At 36.3% G+C, this 19,417-nt stretch overlaps 1 protein-coding gene across 1 annotated transcript in view; it reads left to right on the forward strand.

Moving 5' to 3' along the window:
- Positions 1–19,417, forward strand: part of LOC764952 (dynein heavy chain 6, axonemal) — a 78,635-nt gene continuing 59,218 nt past the window's right edge. The window contains exons 1-15 of the mRNA XM_030998550.1: positions 1–166; positions 1,411–1,928; positions 2,576–2,754; positions 3,261–3,640; positions 4,267–4,406; positions 7,688–7,846; positions 8,645–8,757; positions 9,485–9,547; positions 10,433–10,700; positions 11,517–11,631; positions 13,202–13,447; positions 15,240–15,436; positions 16,568–16,680; positions 17,356–17,465; positions 18,984–19,068. Of these exons, the coding sequence (XP_030854410.1) occupies positions 1,464–1,928; positions 2,576–2,754; positions 3,261–3,640; positions 4,267–4,406; positions 7,688–7,846; positions 8,645–8,757; positions 9,485–9,547; positions 10,433–10,700; positions 11,517–11,631; positions 13,202–13,447; positions 15,240–15,436; positions 16,568–16,680; positions 17,356–17,465; positions 18,984–19,068 (2,633 nt within the window). The 5' untranslated portion in view covers positions 1–166; positions 1,411–1,463. The remainder of the gene's footprint in view (positions 167–1,410; positions 1,929–2,575; positions 2,755–3,260; positions 3,641–4,266; positions 4,407–7,687; positions 7,847–8,644; positions 8,758–9,484; positions 9,548–10,432; positions 10,701–11,516; positions 11,632–13,201; positions 13,448–15,239; positions 15,437–16,567; positions 16,681–17,355; positions 17,466–18,983; positions 19,069–19,417) is intronic.

Below are 19,417 nucleotides of genomic sequence, written 5' to 3' on the forward strand. Positions count from 1 at the left end.
AAACCGTATATAACAATTTAATCAGTATATACAGCCACTAATCAATTAAAGACGACTACATTAAGGCTAGTGTTGTCAAGCTAACTCAAGATGGCGGTCCAAACAACCGAAAATTCCAGGGACCGTTGCGAGTAAAGAAAAGCACCGAACGATCTTGCGAAAAAAGGTAAGCGTTTGTTCGTTTGAGTTTTAAAAAATGCATTGCAGTAGATACCAGTTGTGCATCAGAGTGAATATGTGTGAAATAAGAAATGTTTTACTTAGATAGTTGAAATGTAGGAGATAGAAAAAGAAGAGTGAATGTAAAGATGAAATTAGCGGAAAGGCGAACGTTTCCCCGCCCGTAAGTTCGGGCGCACAGTCGCTGAGGTACCGTACGGTGTTTGTCGGATGCGCGGGCTTGAACTTCTGTGGCAGTTTGCAGACGCAGACGGTCAACTTAATTTGTTAAAATTGTAACTCCATGGTACCTTCAACGGCAGTGCCGATGGAAAGAATGAATTATTCTCCCTTTTCTTGATCTCATGCAAGCATGTATCATGGGGTGACCAAAGACAAAGTTTGTGTGGAGAGGAGAGTTTTGAAAATATTATTAGGAAATGTGATAATTCGATCCATGATATCTCACATTCTACACAATTTTATTTATTTCAATTATTACCGAATGGACTGCAAGGTTTTCGACTACAAATAGGTGCAACAAGAAAATTAATTTTCAAAGGATTCAAGAGATATCGCGATCTCAAAATTTGATGTCGGATCATCGTGCGCGCTGCAACTCACAAAAAAGTCATAGAAACAATGAGACCTTACTTCATGCAGGGGGGTTTACAGCTGATTTATCTGAAAATGTGATCCATCAGATATAAGGTAATTGCATAATTGCAAGGCATATCATAGAATCAGTTGGTACCACTTTTTACTCACATTAATTTTGATGACACCTGCTCTCAAAATAAAGATTTCCAGACTCTTGTCGGTAAGTTAATATTTTTTGGGAACGGACGCAAACGACTGCAAAATTTACTGATCTTTTGTCAATATTGTCATAATTTCCCACCCAATTGCAAAAGATGTTCTCTCTCTGGGATAACTGCATGAAATGCAAGGTAATAAATGCTAAGGCACTTGTCAGTAGTATCGCACATTTGTTTGTTAAAAAGTCTGCCATGCTGCTAACTGAGCCCCGAGTACCGTAGCATATCATATTATGTTACCTTGCTTATTGTGCAGTCTTTATTATTGGCTGTGATATGTGTACAGACTCTAACTTGATCTACATTAACAAAATACCTACAGACTTTTGAAGAAATGTACATGTTGTTAATTCAAATGAAAATTTTAATACTTTAAATTTTAACTTGAAAGCTTGATACTTATATGTACTTTTAATCACTTTATTTTTTGCAGGAATCTTATGCTTTTTGCCGAAATGAAAAGAAAATACTAGCAGTTGGAGCACGATGGCATCACTAAATTATGCCTCCTCCTACGATGATGTGAGCGATGACTCTCAATCTCCCGCGAAGGGCCAGGATTCCCGCGAGATAACCCCTGAGCAGTCTCAGGGAGAGCTCATCATTGTGTCGGAGACCAACGCCAGGAGCTCCAAGAGCGCTCCTGCAGCCCTGCAGACCGGCTCTTTGGATGATTACACTCTGCTCCTTCAGGAGCACAACCTAGCCTCTCCCCAGAAGCCTGTCACCCCTATCACGCCCTTCCACAAACCCTCCACCAAGCAGAAGACGGTGCACTTTGAGACAGAGCCAGAGTTCTTTGAGCCCACCTCGAGGGCCAGGAAGAAGAGTCTGGACCTGAAAGCGAGACTGTATGATAGGCCTCAGGATGCTCAGGTGTTCCAGGCTGCGAGACAGGGCCAACAGAATGGCCAGCAGAATGGCAATACTGATTCCATGAAAAATAAACAGGTGTGTTTCTGTTTTACATATTCTGTGCCCATATGGAATGGAGAAAGGAAATGTATAGAATTAAACAGCAATCAAGGCAGTAAAATGTAAAGAAAAGAAAAAAGCTGCACTAATGTCCTTTGGCAAGACATTGATCTACATTTGCCACACTCCACCCAGGTGAAGTAAATGGGTACCTGGTTGGAATTTATTCCTTGAAACGCAGCGCGGGTAACAGCTGCACTGCTAAAGCCAGGGTAATTATGCTGCATTATTGTAGAGCGCTTAGAGACTTCTGACAAAGTAAGTGTTAGGCGCTATATAAGCACTGTAATTATTATTATTAAATATTATTATTATTATAAAAAAAAAGCACTGGATTGCATCTTTAAAAAAGATGAAAAATTATCTTCATATTCATCTAAATTAGATTTCACTGATAACAGCAGTAACTTTAAAGACATGTTCTGTATGAAATAATATTCTAGGATTTTCTCTTACTGGAATTTACTGTTTACAACAGACAGAATTGGCTTTTTAAATTTAAAATATACTAAATGAAGTATATTTGTGTAAATTTGTGTGTGTTTAGGTTATTTTGTTAATTGATTGAAGAGACAATGCTCTGATGAAGGTTACTGAATATTTCTATATTTTCATTTTTACAGGGAGCACCCCTTCCTCCCATCCCGAGGCCTCCATCGGGTAGCAGAGTACCTGGTCCCGGTAACACCATCAGGACCACATTCTTCAAGAGGGATCAGACAAGAATCAAGGTCAGACGTCAGATGGTGGCCAAGAAGAAAGAGAGTGAGGAAGATGTGCAGAAGGTACCGGACAGTCCCAAGTAAGTTCTGTGCTTTGTAAATCAACTTGATCATGAGAGGTAAACTATTTGACCCAAATGTCTCTATCGTAACTCGACTGGTTTAAGCTCTGTGGGAGTATAGTAATGATAATATGAACAAATGAGTAATTCAGACCGCACTTGCCTCAGTCTATTTGTTTCATATTAAAATGACTTAAATTAAAACCAGCCTAAGTTTAGATATTATAGTTGAATAGGGTCCTTGATTAAACACATTTAACATATATTAGAATGAAATTGAGTATTAAGGTCAGTCCTTTAAATTTTAGACAGCAGAGCATTTTCATGAATAGTAGATACTTAAATGTTTTTCTAAAGAACTTCTTAGCTTGATTACTGCCAATTTTCTAAACATGATGTATGTGTGGTTCTTCACAGAGTATAATTTTATTTCATATAGGACAAGATACTGTTTCGGCACTATAGAGTGGTTGGCATTGAATCATAAGTGGCAAATATCAATTGAATTGTGTTTTTTTTCTTAGGGATCAATCAGTGGATCAAGGCAAGCCAGAACCGCCAGCCAAGACTGCAGAAAAGCCCTCTGCACCCCCTGTGGCAAGTCAAGAGAGCATCGGCCCATTCATGGAGTCCCCTCTACATGATCCTGCAGAGGTCAGAGATCAACAAGGGAGTGCACCTAGACCCTCGGAAAGCAGACAGCTTGATACAGCAGCAGGGATGGAATCGATAGCCCCTCTCTCACCCCTCATGCAGCTCGCCAAGAAGAAGTTCACCCCTGACCCCTCAGAGGGGTCGGTACAGAGCGAGGACCGCACCCCCAGGAACCCCTCTCCTACAGGATCACAAGCTGATGCCAGTGCTGTGCTAACGTACCTACAGACCAATCTGTATGACAATACAGGTAATTGACCATTGGATCCGCCCGTAGAGTATAAAACATTCTTGCTTACATTAGAATTTATCACCTGACGAAGTGTTGCAGCAGCGCACGAAACGTGATCTTATAGATCTTATTTTTGATAACAAAGGAAATGTTCCCCAAAGGAAGATTATTACCTTCTAGTAGAGGTCAACGAAAGAGGAGAATTCTTGTTAATGATTTCACTCATTTTTATTGACGTTTTTAAATGACCGTATGTTGTTCTCCCAAATATTTCATGTTTAGTCAAACTTTTGCATGAAAGGAAAAAAATAATTAGGTCTCTACATACAGGTTCCATTGAGAAATGCTGTTTGTTGGAAAGAAGTATGTATATGTGGTCTTTACAGAGGGTCCCATCTACATATGTGGTAATTACCATCAACATGCTTTACACAATAGATTTCTCTTATCTGAGGTTTTCCCTATTTTTTACTTTAATCCATACCAAACACAAAGCTATGAACAAATTGATCTTGACATACATGTATGTAGGTGTGAATCATCCAACTGAGCTCATTTTGCCTAATTTTGCCTAATTTTGTCATTGACTAGTTTCTTGCAAATCAATGATAACAATCTTTTTTTTATGTTTTTGTTTCTCACAGCCCCAGCTGTGGACAGCTTGAGCTATCACATCAGGAAGATGCGACGTGGTCTAGGTCTAGTGATAGACCTCCCTCGCCATGGACCGGGGATCAAAGACGTCATTCCAACTCTCGAGATGAAGCTTCAGGAACCTGTGAAGGTAACTCATTTCTTACAAGTTGAACTTACCGGTGTACAGTCAAACCTGCTTTAGTGACCACCTGTCTACGAAGACCACAATTTGTTGTTTCCCTTGAAAATGTTTTCTCATTGAAACATGTACTAAAGGAACCTGTCTACAAAGACCACTTTTTGTGTTGCCCTTGGGCGGTCGCTATATACAGGTTTGACTGTACATTAATTTTCATCATCATATCCAAGCATTTAGTGTTTATGCTATTCTAAAAATGTTAAGTTACAGAAAACCTAATCCTTGACAACAAGTTACTTTTGAACGTAAAAAGAGAGAGGAAAGGGAGAGAGAGAGATGGAGAAAGAGAGAGGGAGAGAAAGAGAAAGAAAAAGACAAAAAAGAGAGAGAGAGAGAGAGAGAGCAATTAAGTTTAAAGCTTTGCAAATTTTCAAATAATAATTTACCTGATTGATACATTGCAAACCCTGCATTATGTTAAACACATTTGAATGTTTCACCGCATTCTAATCCATTGAGATAAATATTCACGTGTTTTAACTCTTTGTACTGTGCTCCTAGCTTCGTTCCATAAAACTACAAAAAATACATGGAATAAAATAAAGCAAATAAATGATATCTCTTCATATGAAATATATTATTTCAAATGGTAAAAAAAGATGTTGGTTACATTCTACATGTACATGTATGTCATACCTTATGAATGCTATAATGTAAAGTCATGTACTGGTTTGAAATTAAAATAATCAAACTATTGAATAAACAGTTGTAGTACTTCCAAGCTGAAAATCATCTTTTGGGAGTATTGTATTATATCATGAGCAAATTATAAATTTACTGATGTTGTTTGACCATGTAATTGAACTGATCTTGCTATGATATCATGTATTTGAAATACGCTATTGCATAATCCAGACTCAGGATGGTGTGCGAGAGTATTTAGAGGTACAGTATATAAAGTACTATGACGCAATCCCCTTCCTATCCTGTTGAACTTGGTACATGTATTCCTATTCTGTATCATTTAATAAAGCAAAAGAATGTTGCAAGCCAATAAAGAAACCTAATTGCGTACCGCAATTGAACTTCTTTAAATCAGGACCCTGTTTCATTTAACTTGATATCAATAACACATGCTAGATCACATGCCATTAATTCAGTAGCTTCAAATAGTTATTGTAACTTGTTCTTGATAACAAGTTTTTATGGAACAGGGCCCTGGGCCATGTTTTTTGCAGCCATTTCAAGATTCAAGATTCAAGATTATTTTATTGGTCCATGCATGCAAACATTACATAGAAATTTTGCTTCCAATGGCTTTTTTGACAGTGAAAATACAAATGATAGAAAATACAATATAACATTTAACAATAGAAAACTATGTACATAAATATGGATAACTGTTTATAGTGTGCATATGCCCCTCAATTTCCTATTTCCTACATTTAACATGCGTCATAAATTAAAATGTCCCATAATATAATATAGTATAGTATAATATAGTATTTCTCGTCACCACCCCCCCCCCCTCCCCATCCGCTAGCTCCCGATCCACAGATGGTTTGGATTTGCAGAAAAATGACAGTAATAAATACATTGGTGGGGGGGGGGGGGGTGACAAAATGATTTCTTTACCAAGTAAAAATTGGGCTATTAAAGAAAACTGAATGGTGGATTTTAGCGTGGTTTGCAACATTCTTTGGTATTCTGATACTATCTTCTTGACTCCCTAAAATGTTGTTTAGTGTGAAACATCCTTTTTTATTCTTTGTGAGGTGTATGTAGTTTTGGATAGATCAGTGTGGAAGACTCATTTCCCAATGATTGAATCAGAACCTTGATTGTAGTACAGTACTCCTGTCATATACATTAACTACATGTGTGTTTTAGTATTTATGAGTCAAGTTGTGAAGTTGTGACATATAGTTGTTTCAACAATTCAATTTCTCTACTTATAGAGATGTACATTTAGTTATAAGCCTTTCCAGTTACGAACGAGAAAATTCAAGAAATTTGAAACTTGATTGTATAAAAATGAATCAGTTGATTTTGAAGGATATTGTCCAATTAAAAACCTTACAAATATTTAGATAGAGCGTTAACATTATTTAGATAATTAGATGACTTTTGTTGGAGGAACCTTGTGATTTGAAAGTCTGTCTCTTTTACGTAAAGTGTAGTATGCTCTGCTTTCTTTCGTTTGACGTTCATTCCTTAAAAAAAATCTTCTCTTCAACTTCCTCATCTGAACTTCATTTCTTTTCAAACCTGGTTCTTATGATAGAAACTTGGGTGTTTCAATGAAGAACTGACCAAGTAACAAATATAGTGATTAATGAATTGTCCATAATCTCGATAGAGGGTGATGTGATCGGTATTTCTGTGTAGAAGGAGGTTTCTCTCTATATTTTTAACAATCTGAATCTCATTCTAGAGCCTGTGCACAGTATTGGCAAGCCCCAAACATCACTTTATCAAATTTCTTGGAATTTCACTGATAAATAGCAAAATTCCCACTATGGCATGGGGGCAAAGATTTATTTATCTTACATTGGTTATTATAAAGAGACTTTCGAATCTCTTAAAATTTATAGTTATCTGTGTTTTTAGAAAATGAACATTCATCCCCTACATTTGCAATTGCTAAAACTGGCCAATACTGTTCATAGCCTCTAATACTTATTGTTTCTAAATAAAGGGCTAATTACCTCTGATTTTTACATGTTTCTTCATTTCAATTCCATACTGTGTGTTAAAGTAGAGCTACTGTGGTAGTACCTGTCAAATGTAGATTAATAGTTACATGTAGAGTTTAGTTGTTTGGCTTTCTATTCTGTTGGTTGAAAGTGATTTTAATTTCAGACCCTAATAGTTTTAAGTGTCATTTTGTAATTGATTTTTCTTATGGTATTACAGTGTATTAGAACTTTAAAAAAGAAGAAGAAGAGGAGAATCTAATGAACAATAGAAAATAATATTTATTGTTCAAAATTGATATCTTTAAATATACAATGATGTTCATGTTAAAAATGGAACATATTGAACATTTTTAAATGCATATATTTCTATATTTTGACCAAAACATATTAGCTTCTTCTCACTTAATGAATAATTTGACATTAAATTTGAAAAACAATCACGTTATGGACAATTAAAAAATATAAATCTTTGCTCCCTAGTTGCTACTTTAATATGCCAATAATTTATATACTATGTATTATCAAATTATTGTCAAATATTAAATAAATATGCTAGAATTCTATTTAACTTGTCTTGTTTTTATTGTACAGGAGGTTCCACAGAACAAGTCACAGTTTGTGTACGCATTACCCAGGAATCGCCATGACCCAAGAGGGCGCTATAACCCCTATGACCTCCAGGTTGTATCACCTAACGAGGCCAGGACATCCAAACTTCACTTCACAGCCAGTGCTACATTTGTGACATTGGTGAGTGATGCATTGAGAAAGAATGTACATTCTAAGAATGAATATATGTTCAATATAATCAGTAAAAAGCAACAATCATCCTTGCTGCGCACACTCGGGCTTAAACATGGATCTGGGCGCTGTTTCATGAAACTTGCTATCAATAACAAGTTACAATAATAAGCCAGTTCACGGTTGCAGTCTGAGCATGAGCAGATAAAGGTTGTTGCAATACAAATTGTGAAATACGCAGAAACAAAATACTGGATACATGCTCATGAAAGTTATGTAATCATTATTCATTCATGCACTCCATGATACACAGGTGGAAGTATTCTTTGAAAAGGGGAAACAAAGGCTATTTATGTAGCACCTCCATCACTGTAGGAGTGATTATTTCAAAATGTACAAAGTGAGACCTCTTCATATTTTGAAGATCTGTGGATATTCAGGGTCATTGCAGTCATGTGCGAACCGTGAACTGGTCTATTGTTATAATAGCTACTAAAATCCTTGCAATTGATTGGCTGTGAGCAAATTGGTCATAGATCTGTGGCAATTGTTATTGATAACTAGTTTTATGAAACAGGGCCCAGATCTGTATATACATTGTTTCATGTTTCGGTATGATGATTTTCAGTGTAAGAATTGAGTGCCATTAGATCAGTATGTAATAAATGAGAAACATATTACATTCAATATAATGAGAAAGATATGGATGACTTCCATTAAAGTTAATTTTAATTTTGTTGTCAAAATGTCTTTTATATTCTTTTAATTTTGGTTCTTCTTTATATTTTTTTCCTATTTATATTTTAGCATATTGAAGAAGGAGAATATGAGTATGATGAAATCACGCCCACAATGCAATGGCAGTATGAGAGGAGACTGTTCGCGGCCATTCACACCCAGTCTGTCTTTGTCAAATTTAGGTAAGTGCTCATTACATTTTTGTTCTTGTAGTATCTTTTCTATAAACTGGGGTAACAAAACTATATGTGTATATATTATTATAGTGCCTTAGTATTCTAGAGAAATGTATGAATTTGCATTGAACCAATTTTTATTCCAACTTTACAGGCCTTATGAATGACATGATACCTATATTGGAATTAGAACCAAAGGAAATGGGCCTATGTTCATAAAACATATATCTCTTCTTCTTCTTCCTTTTTGAGTACAGACCTCTTTACAGAGTATTATCGTACTATACAGGGGGTGTGTGCATGTGGACCACTGCACCGGGGTTTCCCCTTACTCTTATACGAATAGTGCAGTGGGTTCTTAACGTGCAAAGGTAGTGACTCTTCTCTACACGGGGCCTCCATTTAACGTCCTATCCGAGGGACGGTGTGTTTTCCACTTAACATAACCTGCGTCTATGAACAAGGGAAGGGGCACGTTAACACACAACGCAGGCTTCAGTCATCCGCCTGGGTGGGAGTCGAACCCGGGATCTTTGGTTTTACAGGCGGACGCTTTACCGACTGAGCCAACTCGCCTCCTCCTAGTTAAGAGATGACTAAATAGTAACGTGGATGTAGCTAGTTCACAACTAGATTAATAAGGATGGGCCTTGGTGATTATGTTTTTTATAATGCATTTATAAGATGAGAGTGACTTATCATTTCCCTGCATCTTTATTTTTGTTTTGTCCAGGATCTGGAAAGCGTTCAACGTGTGGAAGATAAATGTCCGGGCAGCTAAGAATGCACAAGCAAAGTAAGTTGCAGCATATACATTTGTTTGTACCTTGACATGTGTTCATAAACATACATACCTCTTTGTGCAGCATTGTCATTACTTCATCAATGGAAAAGACAAACAAATTGAAATTCATTTAAAAATGGTTGTACAGGGGGTGTTTCACAAAGATCCCAAGTCGAACTTAACTCTAAGTTGGACTTAAACATTATGGAGAACCATTTGTAGCCTTAATATAAAATATATTCAAAAGCAAAACTTCAAAATATTTTAGACTCTTCATGAATTCCACATCAAGAACATGAAATCTCCTGAGAAAATATGAATGATTTGAATCAACATTTTATGCTTTTTCGAATAACTTTTACAAAATATTTTCAAAGATGCTTACGGCTTTCCATAATTGTTAAGTTCAACTTACAGTTATGTTTCGACTAAGGATCTTTGTGAAACACCCCCTGAAATTGTAGGAGAGATGCTAAATGACAGTCTATCCTTACTCATGAATGTTACCCCTAAAAGGAAATAAACAATTGAAAATTAAACCAGTATGAAACCCCAAATATGTAATTAAAAATAAAATAATATGAATATTTATATGGTGTCGGTATCCGCCAGGCTATGACGCTCATGGCATTTACATATTACTCTGGTTGTAGCCGAGCTGCCAAAGTAACTAGCGCTCAAGCATAACAAGGACCCATTTATACATGGGTGAAAAGTTGCAAATTTAGATTAACGTCTTGCCAAAGGACATTAGTGCGGCGGCAGGAATTGAACCCGTACCTTGTGATATGCAATCTGGTGACTTATCCACTAGACCATAACACCTCTCTATGAAGACTACATGCTGTTTCATTCTCCTTTAACAATATCTTTTTCATCTTGATTCTTAATCCGTAGAACCATCATGAAGAAGCAGCTCTTCACCGTCAACGAGATCCTCCAGCGCTGCCTCCTCTACGTGCGTGCCCAGTGCGAGGCGGCCTGCAGCAGCATGACCGGCCAGGGCACGGGGGAGAAGGCTATCTGCCTGGTGGCCCTGGACAACCACAAGACCCTGACCCTGGGAGAGTTCTGTAAGAACCAGGCTAACCGGTGCGATGCGGCCCACCTCCAGCTCTCAAGGATGAGGGAGAAGTTTGTCAAGCTGGCCTGGGAGTGCTGTGTGGTACGAAGAATGTTCTCATTTCATTTTAATGGCATATGGCAACCCTGTCTGCTCTGTCAAAATCTCTTCACCTGTTTTGTATCATGATCAGTCTATTGTTTTGTTATTAATTTCGTCTGTTGTATGTACTTTTGTCTTCTGAAATGCCGAATAAATAATAATAATAATAACCTTGATACTATTTTGAGGAGACAAATTAGAAATGGGAGACAATTTGGTAGAAGTTTGAAAACAATGCAGCAAAAATAATGAAAGTACGCTTTGCAAGTTGAGATCATTAAATGTACAATAACATCAAATTCTAGCATTGGTTATGTGACCAATAAAGTAGAAATTCAAGACGACTCTCCATATGCGTGTAGATGGAATTTTGTAGATATCCAGCTGGCCTTTTTCTTGATACTGTTTATAAAATATGTAATGTTCCTAAATAGAGCCTTACTATATTAACTATATTATTACCGGGAAATTGATTATTACAATGGTCCATAATTATGATAGCGTATTAAACAGTAAGACAGAAGTGTTTTTAAGTATACCATTGGATATGACTTAAGTTTGGTATAAAATATATTTTCTAATGACCCTTCGAAGCCTTAAAAATCTTGGGCATTGTCATCATCAGATTAATGTTGTAAATAATAACAATAATAATGGTGCGTTCTTATATAGCCCTTTTCAGGACTGCAGGCCTTCTCAAAGCGCTTTACAGATATATATTATTATCCATAATAGAATTAAAAGCTATTCATTTCTTCATGACCTGAAGAAAGTGGCATAATTACCAACCACAATTGCTTACTTTGTGATTTTCAGAAAGTGGCTGAGATGGAAGGCATCAATCATAAATTCCTTCCTGGCCAGGGACCTCTCACCAAGAAGGTTCAGCTCAAGAGAGACAAGGTTGAAAAATCCAAGAAAGATGATAAGAGTAAGTCAATGCCAGGGCCCTGTTTCATAAAACTTGTTATCAATAACAAGTTACAAGCTACTGTTATAAGCTACTGAAATCATGGCATCTGATTGGCTGAGAGCAAATTTGTCATAGAAATTTAGCAGTTGTTATAGATAACAAGTTTTATGAAACAGGCCCCAGGGGGGTGTTTCACAAAACTTGTCATCAGTGACAAATGACAGTAGTTGTTATAAGCTACTGAAATCCTTGCTTCTAATTGGTTATCAGCAGACTTGTCACTGATATTTATCATTTGTCATTGAAAAAAGGCTTTATGAAACAGGCCCCAGATCCCACCGCTGCCACCAGGTTGTGTTATGGGGCATGGCCCAATGTCAAATACATAATACACTGTAGATTATGGACACAATAATAAGTGGAATCTTGAGACGATAAATAGACTCACGTCTCCCTCAGGTAGAGGTTTATTGGCGCGGACCAATAGGCAGAGTAAAGCCTCGGTCACAAATGCCATTACGAACGCCGTACAAACGATTTTCAGACAATGGAAAAACGGAGATTCGTACGAAATTATCGTTTGTACGAACCTTTGTGACCGTAGCATTACAATGATATGGGTGCAAGCGTATCATGTAGTTCCATTTACGATACATGATTAAACTGTCATAATACAACAGTATGTGGTGTGAATTACTGGATAAAATGCATCATTTGAGAGAAATTCCCAAGCTGTGCTGAATGTACATCGTACAATATAAATCCTCATGTATTTCTGGGTCTTTTTACCTTTTGAATTAATAAATTAATAATTCATCATTACAATTTCCACATATTGCCTGTTTTTATTCACACTGTTGGATAGGATTTAGACTTTATGGCCATGTTTTATGCAGTTGTATGGTTTGGAATTCTAAAACTTGTTGCCGGCATTTTGTTTCAAGTGTTCTGTCATCTGCTTCTAAGAAAGTAAAACATATATATCTGTACTGATAGGGCAAGGAATGTAAACTGATAATTTTAAGACTTAAAGGTACTATGTCCAATTAGCAGGCCAAAAAAATTAAAAGGTTAAAAGTCACCGGCATTTGAAAGATAATACAAATTTAGAACTTTCCTCAAAACGAAAGGGCTTGAAAATGTCTTTTTGTGGGAAAATAACAGTTGTCAAATTGACTTTAGTGATTGCAATCAATTTAGTATATAGTTTGATTTTCGGACCCTTGTACTAAATTGTCTTAAGTTTTGTGCTGCGCAAAGATTCAATCAGTTTAATTTTGGCCATTACAAGAAGTGGGCCATTGATGTAAACAAATGCTCATGTTCCCTTTACAGCTCATTTCATGTATGTTATTACCGAAGAAAAAAGGAAGTCAATCAGTCCCTCAATAGTGTCTGACAGTGAAATCTAGAAAGTAAATGGGTTTCATTGCATAATTTGAATACTAGGACACTGCTAACATTTAAACTTCACATATAGGACTTATGTGACATCAATCAATCAAAAAAGAGAAGAGAGCCACCATTCTTATCAGAAGCTTACCTTTCCAATCTGTCAAACTACACTTCTGTCCCCTCTTCTTTGCAGGTATTGGCCCTACCTACACCCAGATAGCGCAGTGGCGAGCCATCCTCCTTCGTCTGGCCAAGTTCCTCCATGCCACGGACTACGTCATCCTTGACCTCCTGCATCGCCTGGTCAAGACCGCTGTCCGTCTCCTGCAGGAGTTCCTCCAGATGTCCATCTCCACTGGAGAGGAGCTGACCTTGAAGGAGGAGGGATCAGATAGCGAGAGTGATGGGGAAGGGGACAGACCGAAAAAGAAGACTGGAGGTGAGGAATTACATTTTATCTTTCTACAAAGACATGCTCTGACTTTGTTTAATTTAGTCAAGTTAGACAGAGAGGAGAGATAAATTTTTAAAAATCACATCATTTGCTGTTCATTTTTACCTGGGATGCTAATAGTGGTTAAAGGTAAAACAGTCAAATGCAAATAAGTATAAGTATAAGTATAAGTATAATAGTTTATTGTCCTTTTCAGGAAATTTGTTTTCCACTGGTTACAGAGTATTGCGATACAGATATATAAATGAAAAATTACATGACAGTGATAAACATACACATATGATAAACATACAATAGATGAGGTAATATATATGTAAGCCACGGTATATATGGTGGTTAAAGAGGTAATATCAGATTCCATTTTACAAAATATGAAGCTGAATTATTTAATATCAATGATTATTTCATAGTAAATCTTAAAATGATAATAAATACATAAATCATTTTTATTGTCATTTGTATTATTGTATTATTGTTATTATTATTATAATTATTATTATTATTATTATCGATTACCATTTTGAGTATAATTATTACGGGCATCGTTTTTATTGTTAAGTTTATTGATGACACATAGATTGTAGTTACTGGCTCGAACGGTAATTGATAGTTGGATGCAATATGCATGGCATATATTTGAAATTTATATTAAATTACATTTATATTAAAGGTAATACAAAGTTTTGGTTTGGGGTCATGAATTTGGTTCAAATGAACATATTGGAAGCATATGCGATCCTACAATATTCACTGATCGTTGTCGCGGTCGAAATCGACTCTAAAGTTATGAAATTGTAAATAATAAACAATTTATGTTGTATAGCTCCCTCTCAAGGTCAAGATATTAATTAAGCTATAAAACAATGTTTCTTGACTAATCGACCAATAAGCTATTCCCGTTCGGAAAATATATACCACAACTACATATTCTGAGATTTTTATGGTCGCATCTACCATTGTACGGCCGTAGGAGCTATTTGATATTTATCAAAATTTACCGGGAGCACCGGTAAATCTTAATATTCAATTTTTCTCGAAAGCAGAAGTGTTTTAAGGGCTAAAATTGCTAGTGCTTTTAATACATCCACAGGGGCATCCAAATATATCAAAATTGTAAATATTCACTATCCACCCATTTTTCAAAATTTCCCAAAACTTTGTAATACCTTTAATACATTGACATGGTAAGTTCATAGTAATCAAACACGTTTTGCTTTGGAATTGAAAAGATGAATGGAGTCGGGGATAAAGGATCTTCGGAAACGTGCACGTTGAGTTCGTGGTGTGCACAATGTCATTAGTATTAGACTTTGTTATTTGATAACTTATTTAAAGGGTTATTTAACAAGGCTATTCTGCCACAAGGTCCATTCAGATGGAGAATTTACATGAGAGCACCGGGAGTAGACTCATTGAAGCACCTACAGTGCTCGCATAGAATATGGCCTGCACAGAAACCAAGTCTGTTTTGGGGTTCTGTGTATTCGTCTTGAATTCCATTTTATGTTATCATTAAACTTCTCTATACTTCAAATCCATTAACCTGTACATTTCTGGGCAATGTTTTTTGAGGTTAATGTTATACCTTCTAACTAATAACTAATTATTGCTTTAGCTGATAATATAACTTATAACTTATATGCTTACAACAAAAGAGAGGAATATGGATTGTTTTTGAGTTTTATTAATATTTAAATGATATTTTCATTGTACCGTATGCCAAGATTGTTTATCCAGTTCTTGCTTTCTTCATTCAAACAATCCTTTCACTTCCTAGGTTTCACAAGAAGACTCAACACTCTAGACCTTGATAGCAGATCAAGCACCCCGGACTCTGCCAGACCCGATACAGAGGACGGAGGTCAGCGCAAGAAGAAGAAGGTCAAAGGTCAACCAGTCAAACCCCCGGCGGATGTCCCCAAGTATGACTTCAACAAGATCGAGGAGAAAGCACAGCCTGTCAATATAGATCAGGTAGAAATCTCTTACAAACTGACTTTTAAATTTTTGTTATTCTTGCTATCAATTGAAGATGCAAACTAATACCAGTTTACATGTAGTTGGAATTTTTTTTGAATACCATAGATATCTTGTTGGAATGATTGCAATCAAAAGCCTTTCTAGGAATTAAAAAAAAAATGTAACTCTTTAGATTTTAGAATTAATGCAGAGATGCCAACTAGTACGGATTTCCCGTAATTGGTACGGAAATTAACGACCATTACGGCAGTACGGAATGTTGTCTAAAAATTACGTTTTTTTTTTTTTTTTTTTTTTGCGCATAGGGATCTATCGTAGCAAGTGCTGTACAGTATGGTGGCCATCCAGCACTCGCTGCATGAGAAAGATGGAAAATTATCAAGTATTCTCTTAATAGAAGCCAATTTTTCATTGAAAACTTATGTGTTGTGATGAACTGAAAATCAATATTTAGCAACTTTGTGGGAGTAAAATCACAACAAATTTCAGATAATCATGCGCGCATGCGTCCGCTTGCCATTCTTTTAAGATTCATGGCGCCGCATAGGAAATTACTGATTTATTCCCCAAATTACTGATTTTGAGCCTTATGGTTACTGATTTGTGCTCTGAAAGGTTGGCATCCCTGTTAATGCATTTGTTTATGCAATGAATCAACTGTGGTAATTTTGCATGTCCACTGTAACTCTATATGAGCAATACCCCTTTACCCTACAGAATCAGAACGTTCATATTGCCTTCAAGATATTCCAGGGCCCCTTCTTACAGAGAGTTGCAATTGATCCAAATCAGTCGCAAGTCCTGTTACAATTATAAGTTTGCAGTCTCCTATCTTTTATGTACATAGTTGTGATTGATATCAATTGCAAATAAGTGGCAATTAATATCAACTCTTTGTAAGATGGGGCCTAGGATGTTCTCTGCTAGGCAACACGAATCATGCTCTGATTCTCTACATATTATTTTAAAGAGCGTCCCGCACCATTCTTATCTCATATTGGTTCATTATCCTATTCACGGTTAACATATGACCGATACTAACCGTGACTATATAAAATCAATACAAACTTGTGTCTTGATACTAGTATAAAGTCTTAATTCTCTTGTTTTATTTCTTATTTACAGATTCTGGATGACTTGAAGAGACAGGAAATCGTTGAGATGCCTCCTGATTCAGTCTTTCAGATCCAGCTTGTGCTCAACGTCCCTCCCTTAGACAAACCAAAATCTGTACCATCGTAAGTATTATAGGCTTGCAGTCTATAGAGTCATGTAGCTTAATAGCAAAATAATATAGAGGCATTTAAAACTACAGCCTTTTAACAAAGAAATACTTTTGGCTTAACAAAATTTGTCTTTCGTCTACCTGGGACTTTTTATTTGTATTTTTACTACGGTATGCTTGTTCTGGAGTCTGAAATGCATACTTGTCCCGCTTAGCTAGATGAAAAGTAGGTGGTAGATGATGTTCTTACTTAAGAACTCATGGTTTTTATTTGACTATCATTACGTGTTGTTGAGCTACCGAAATCCAGTAGTTGTAACATTACTCTTGCCATTTTGTCTTTCTGCTTCAAAAGTTGTGACTTTTATTGATGTGTTAATCCTCTTTTAAGTGTTGCAATGTAATTCACTTATTTTGATCACAGTGTAATGCATTTGTTAAATTGTCATGTTCATTTTTTAAAAATCTAAAAAAAGCTTGAATAGATAGGAAACCAGGGCCATGTTCCATTAAACATGTTATCAATAACAAATGCAGAATTTCTATGACAAATTTTCTCTCAGCCAATCAAATGCAATGATTTCAGTAGGGTATAACAGTTATCATAACTTGTTATTGATAACAGGTTTTATAAAACAGGTCCCAGATAGACATATAAGTAAAGTAAATCATATTTAACCGAATGCAGGAACAAGAAAGCTGGTAGAAGGGGCAGAGGAAAGAAGAAGGTTGTGACCTTCCATGAATCTTCAAGCAGTAGTGACGATGACAGTGAAAGCAACATTGACTCAGATTCAGGTAACAAAAAAGTTTCCAGCTAAGATTGTCATTCATACATGATGCTGTAAACCATATAAAAAAAACCACTGCGGCATAATGAATTCAGCTAAATTGAGTGTATATCAATTTCTGTATCTTATTTTACAGAGATAAAAGTGAATACGCATTTTATTTCTAGAGAGCCAGAAAGGTGTTAACTCATATCCTTTTAATGCAGAGTTAATACCCTTCTGGCTCCAAACAAAAGTCATAGGGCTATTGTCATGTGTAACAATTGTGTTTTTTTTTTTTTTTTTTGAATTTTAATCTCCAAAATATGTTCTTGAGAAATTATAGTCTCTTTTGCTTTTGTTATGCCTCCGCCACCGAAGGTGGTGCCGGAGGCATCATGTTTTCGGGTTGTCCGTCCGTACGTCCGTACGTCGTCCTGTTTGACCAGACCGTTATCACAATATCTCAAGAACCATTTAAGATTTAAACTTATGACTCGGGAATAGTATTTATCACCATAGGAAGACGATCTGATTAGATTTTGGAGTATGTAGGTCAAAGGTCACAGGTCACAGCGGTCAACTTATGAAATTCCTTGTATTGAGTTTGTTAGCGCGATATCTCAAGAACCATTTGAGATTTAAACTTCAAACTTAAGGATAGTATATATCACTATAGGAAAACAATCTGATTGCATTTTGGAGCACGTAGGTCAAAGGTCAAGGGTCATAGAGGTCAACTTATGAAATTCCATACATTGAGATTGTTATCATGATATCTCAAGAACCACTGGAGATGTAAAAACTTCAAACTTAAGGATAGTATGTATCACCATAGGAAGACGATCTGATTAGATTTTGGAGCACGTAGGTCAAAGGTCAAGGGTCACAGAGGTCAACTTATGAAATTCCATACATTGAGATTGTTATCATAATATCTCAAGAACCACTGGAGATTTAAACTTCAAACTTAATGATAGTGTGTATCACCATAGGAAGACAATCTGATTAGATTTTGGAGCACGTAGGTCAAAGGTCAAGGGTCACAGAGGTCAACTTATGAAATTCCATACATTGAGATCGTTATCGCGATATCTCAAGAACCACTGGAGAATTTTCACTTCAAACTTAATGATAGTATGTATCACCATATCATAATATCTCAAGAACCACTGGAGATTTAAACTTCCAACTTAATGATAGTGTGTATCACCATAGGAAGACAATCTGATTAGATTTTGGAGCACGTAGGTCAAAGGTCAAGGGTCACAGAGGTCAACTTATGAAATTCCATACATTGAGATTGTTATCATGATATCTCAAGAACCACTGGAGATTTAAACTCCAAACTTGTTTAAATTGCTCTATGGCGGAGGCATCATTTTCGACTGCGCGCAGTCAAAATTCCATCTAGTTTCCCTTATTTTTTTCCTTTCTTCAGTTTCCCTTATTCCCAGTTTGAAAACTAGTGATTGTTATAATAATTTTTTTAAAGTGATGTACTTAAAAAGTCTAATTTGCTGATTCTATTTGCTTTCTCTTGAAGGACACGAAAGTGAGAGTTCTTCGGATGATTCAAAAGATGGACGTGACAAAGGCAAACCATCCAAGAAATATGCCTATCCTATCGAGTAAGTCATCAAAGAATTTATTATAGAACATTCCTAGCATAAAGTACTGAAGGATAACAAAGTGAGACTTGTATGTATTGACAAGGAAGACACATAAAGTGGTCTGAAAGGCGGTCTCTTTGTCCAGGTTCCTTTTGGAAAATTTTAAATGAGAACACTTCCAAGACATTAAGGAAATGGAAGAAGACCTTTTTTCTTTGGGAGAGGGGGGGGGGGGGGGGAGGTTGTTGTTTGTGAAGTGGTTTTCATTGAAGGTGGTCTTTCTATATAGATGGTCAGCCAGTTTCACTGTAATATATTCTGTACAACGTTCCTTTCATTCACCCTGGTATGTTGGATACCTGGATAC

Source organism: Strongylocentrotus purpuratus, unplaced genomic scaffold, assembly GCF_000002235.5.
Source record: "Strongylocentrotus purpuratus isolate Spur 01 unplaced genomic scaffold, Spur_5.0 spur5_scaffold_5, whole genome shotgun sequence".
Lineage (NCBI taxonomy): Eukaryota > Metazoa > Echinodermata > Echinoidea > Camarodonta > Strongylocentrotidae > Strongylocentrotus > Strongylocentrotus purpuratus.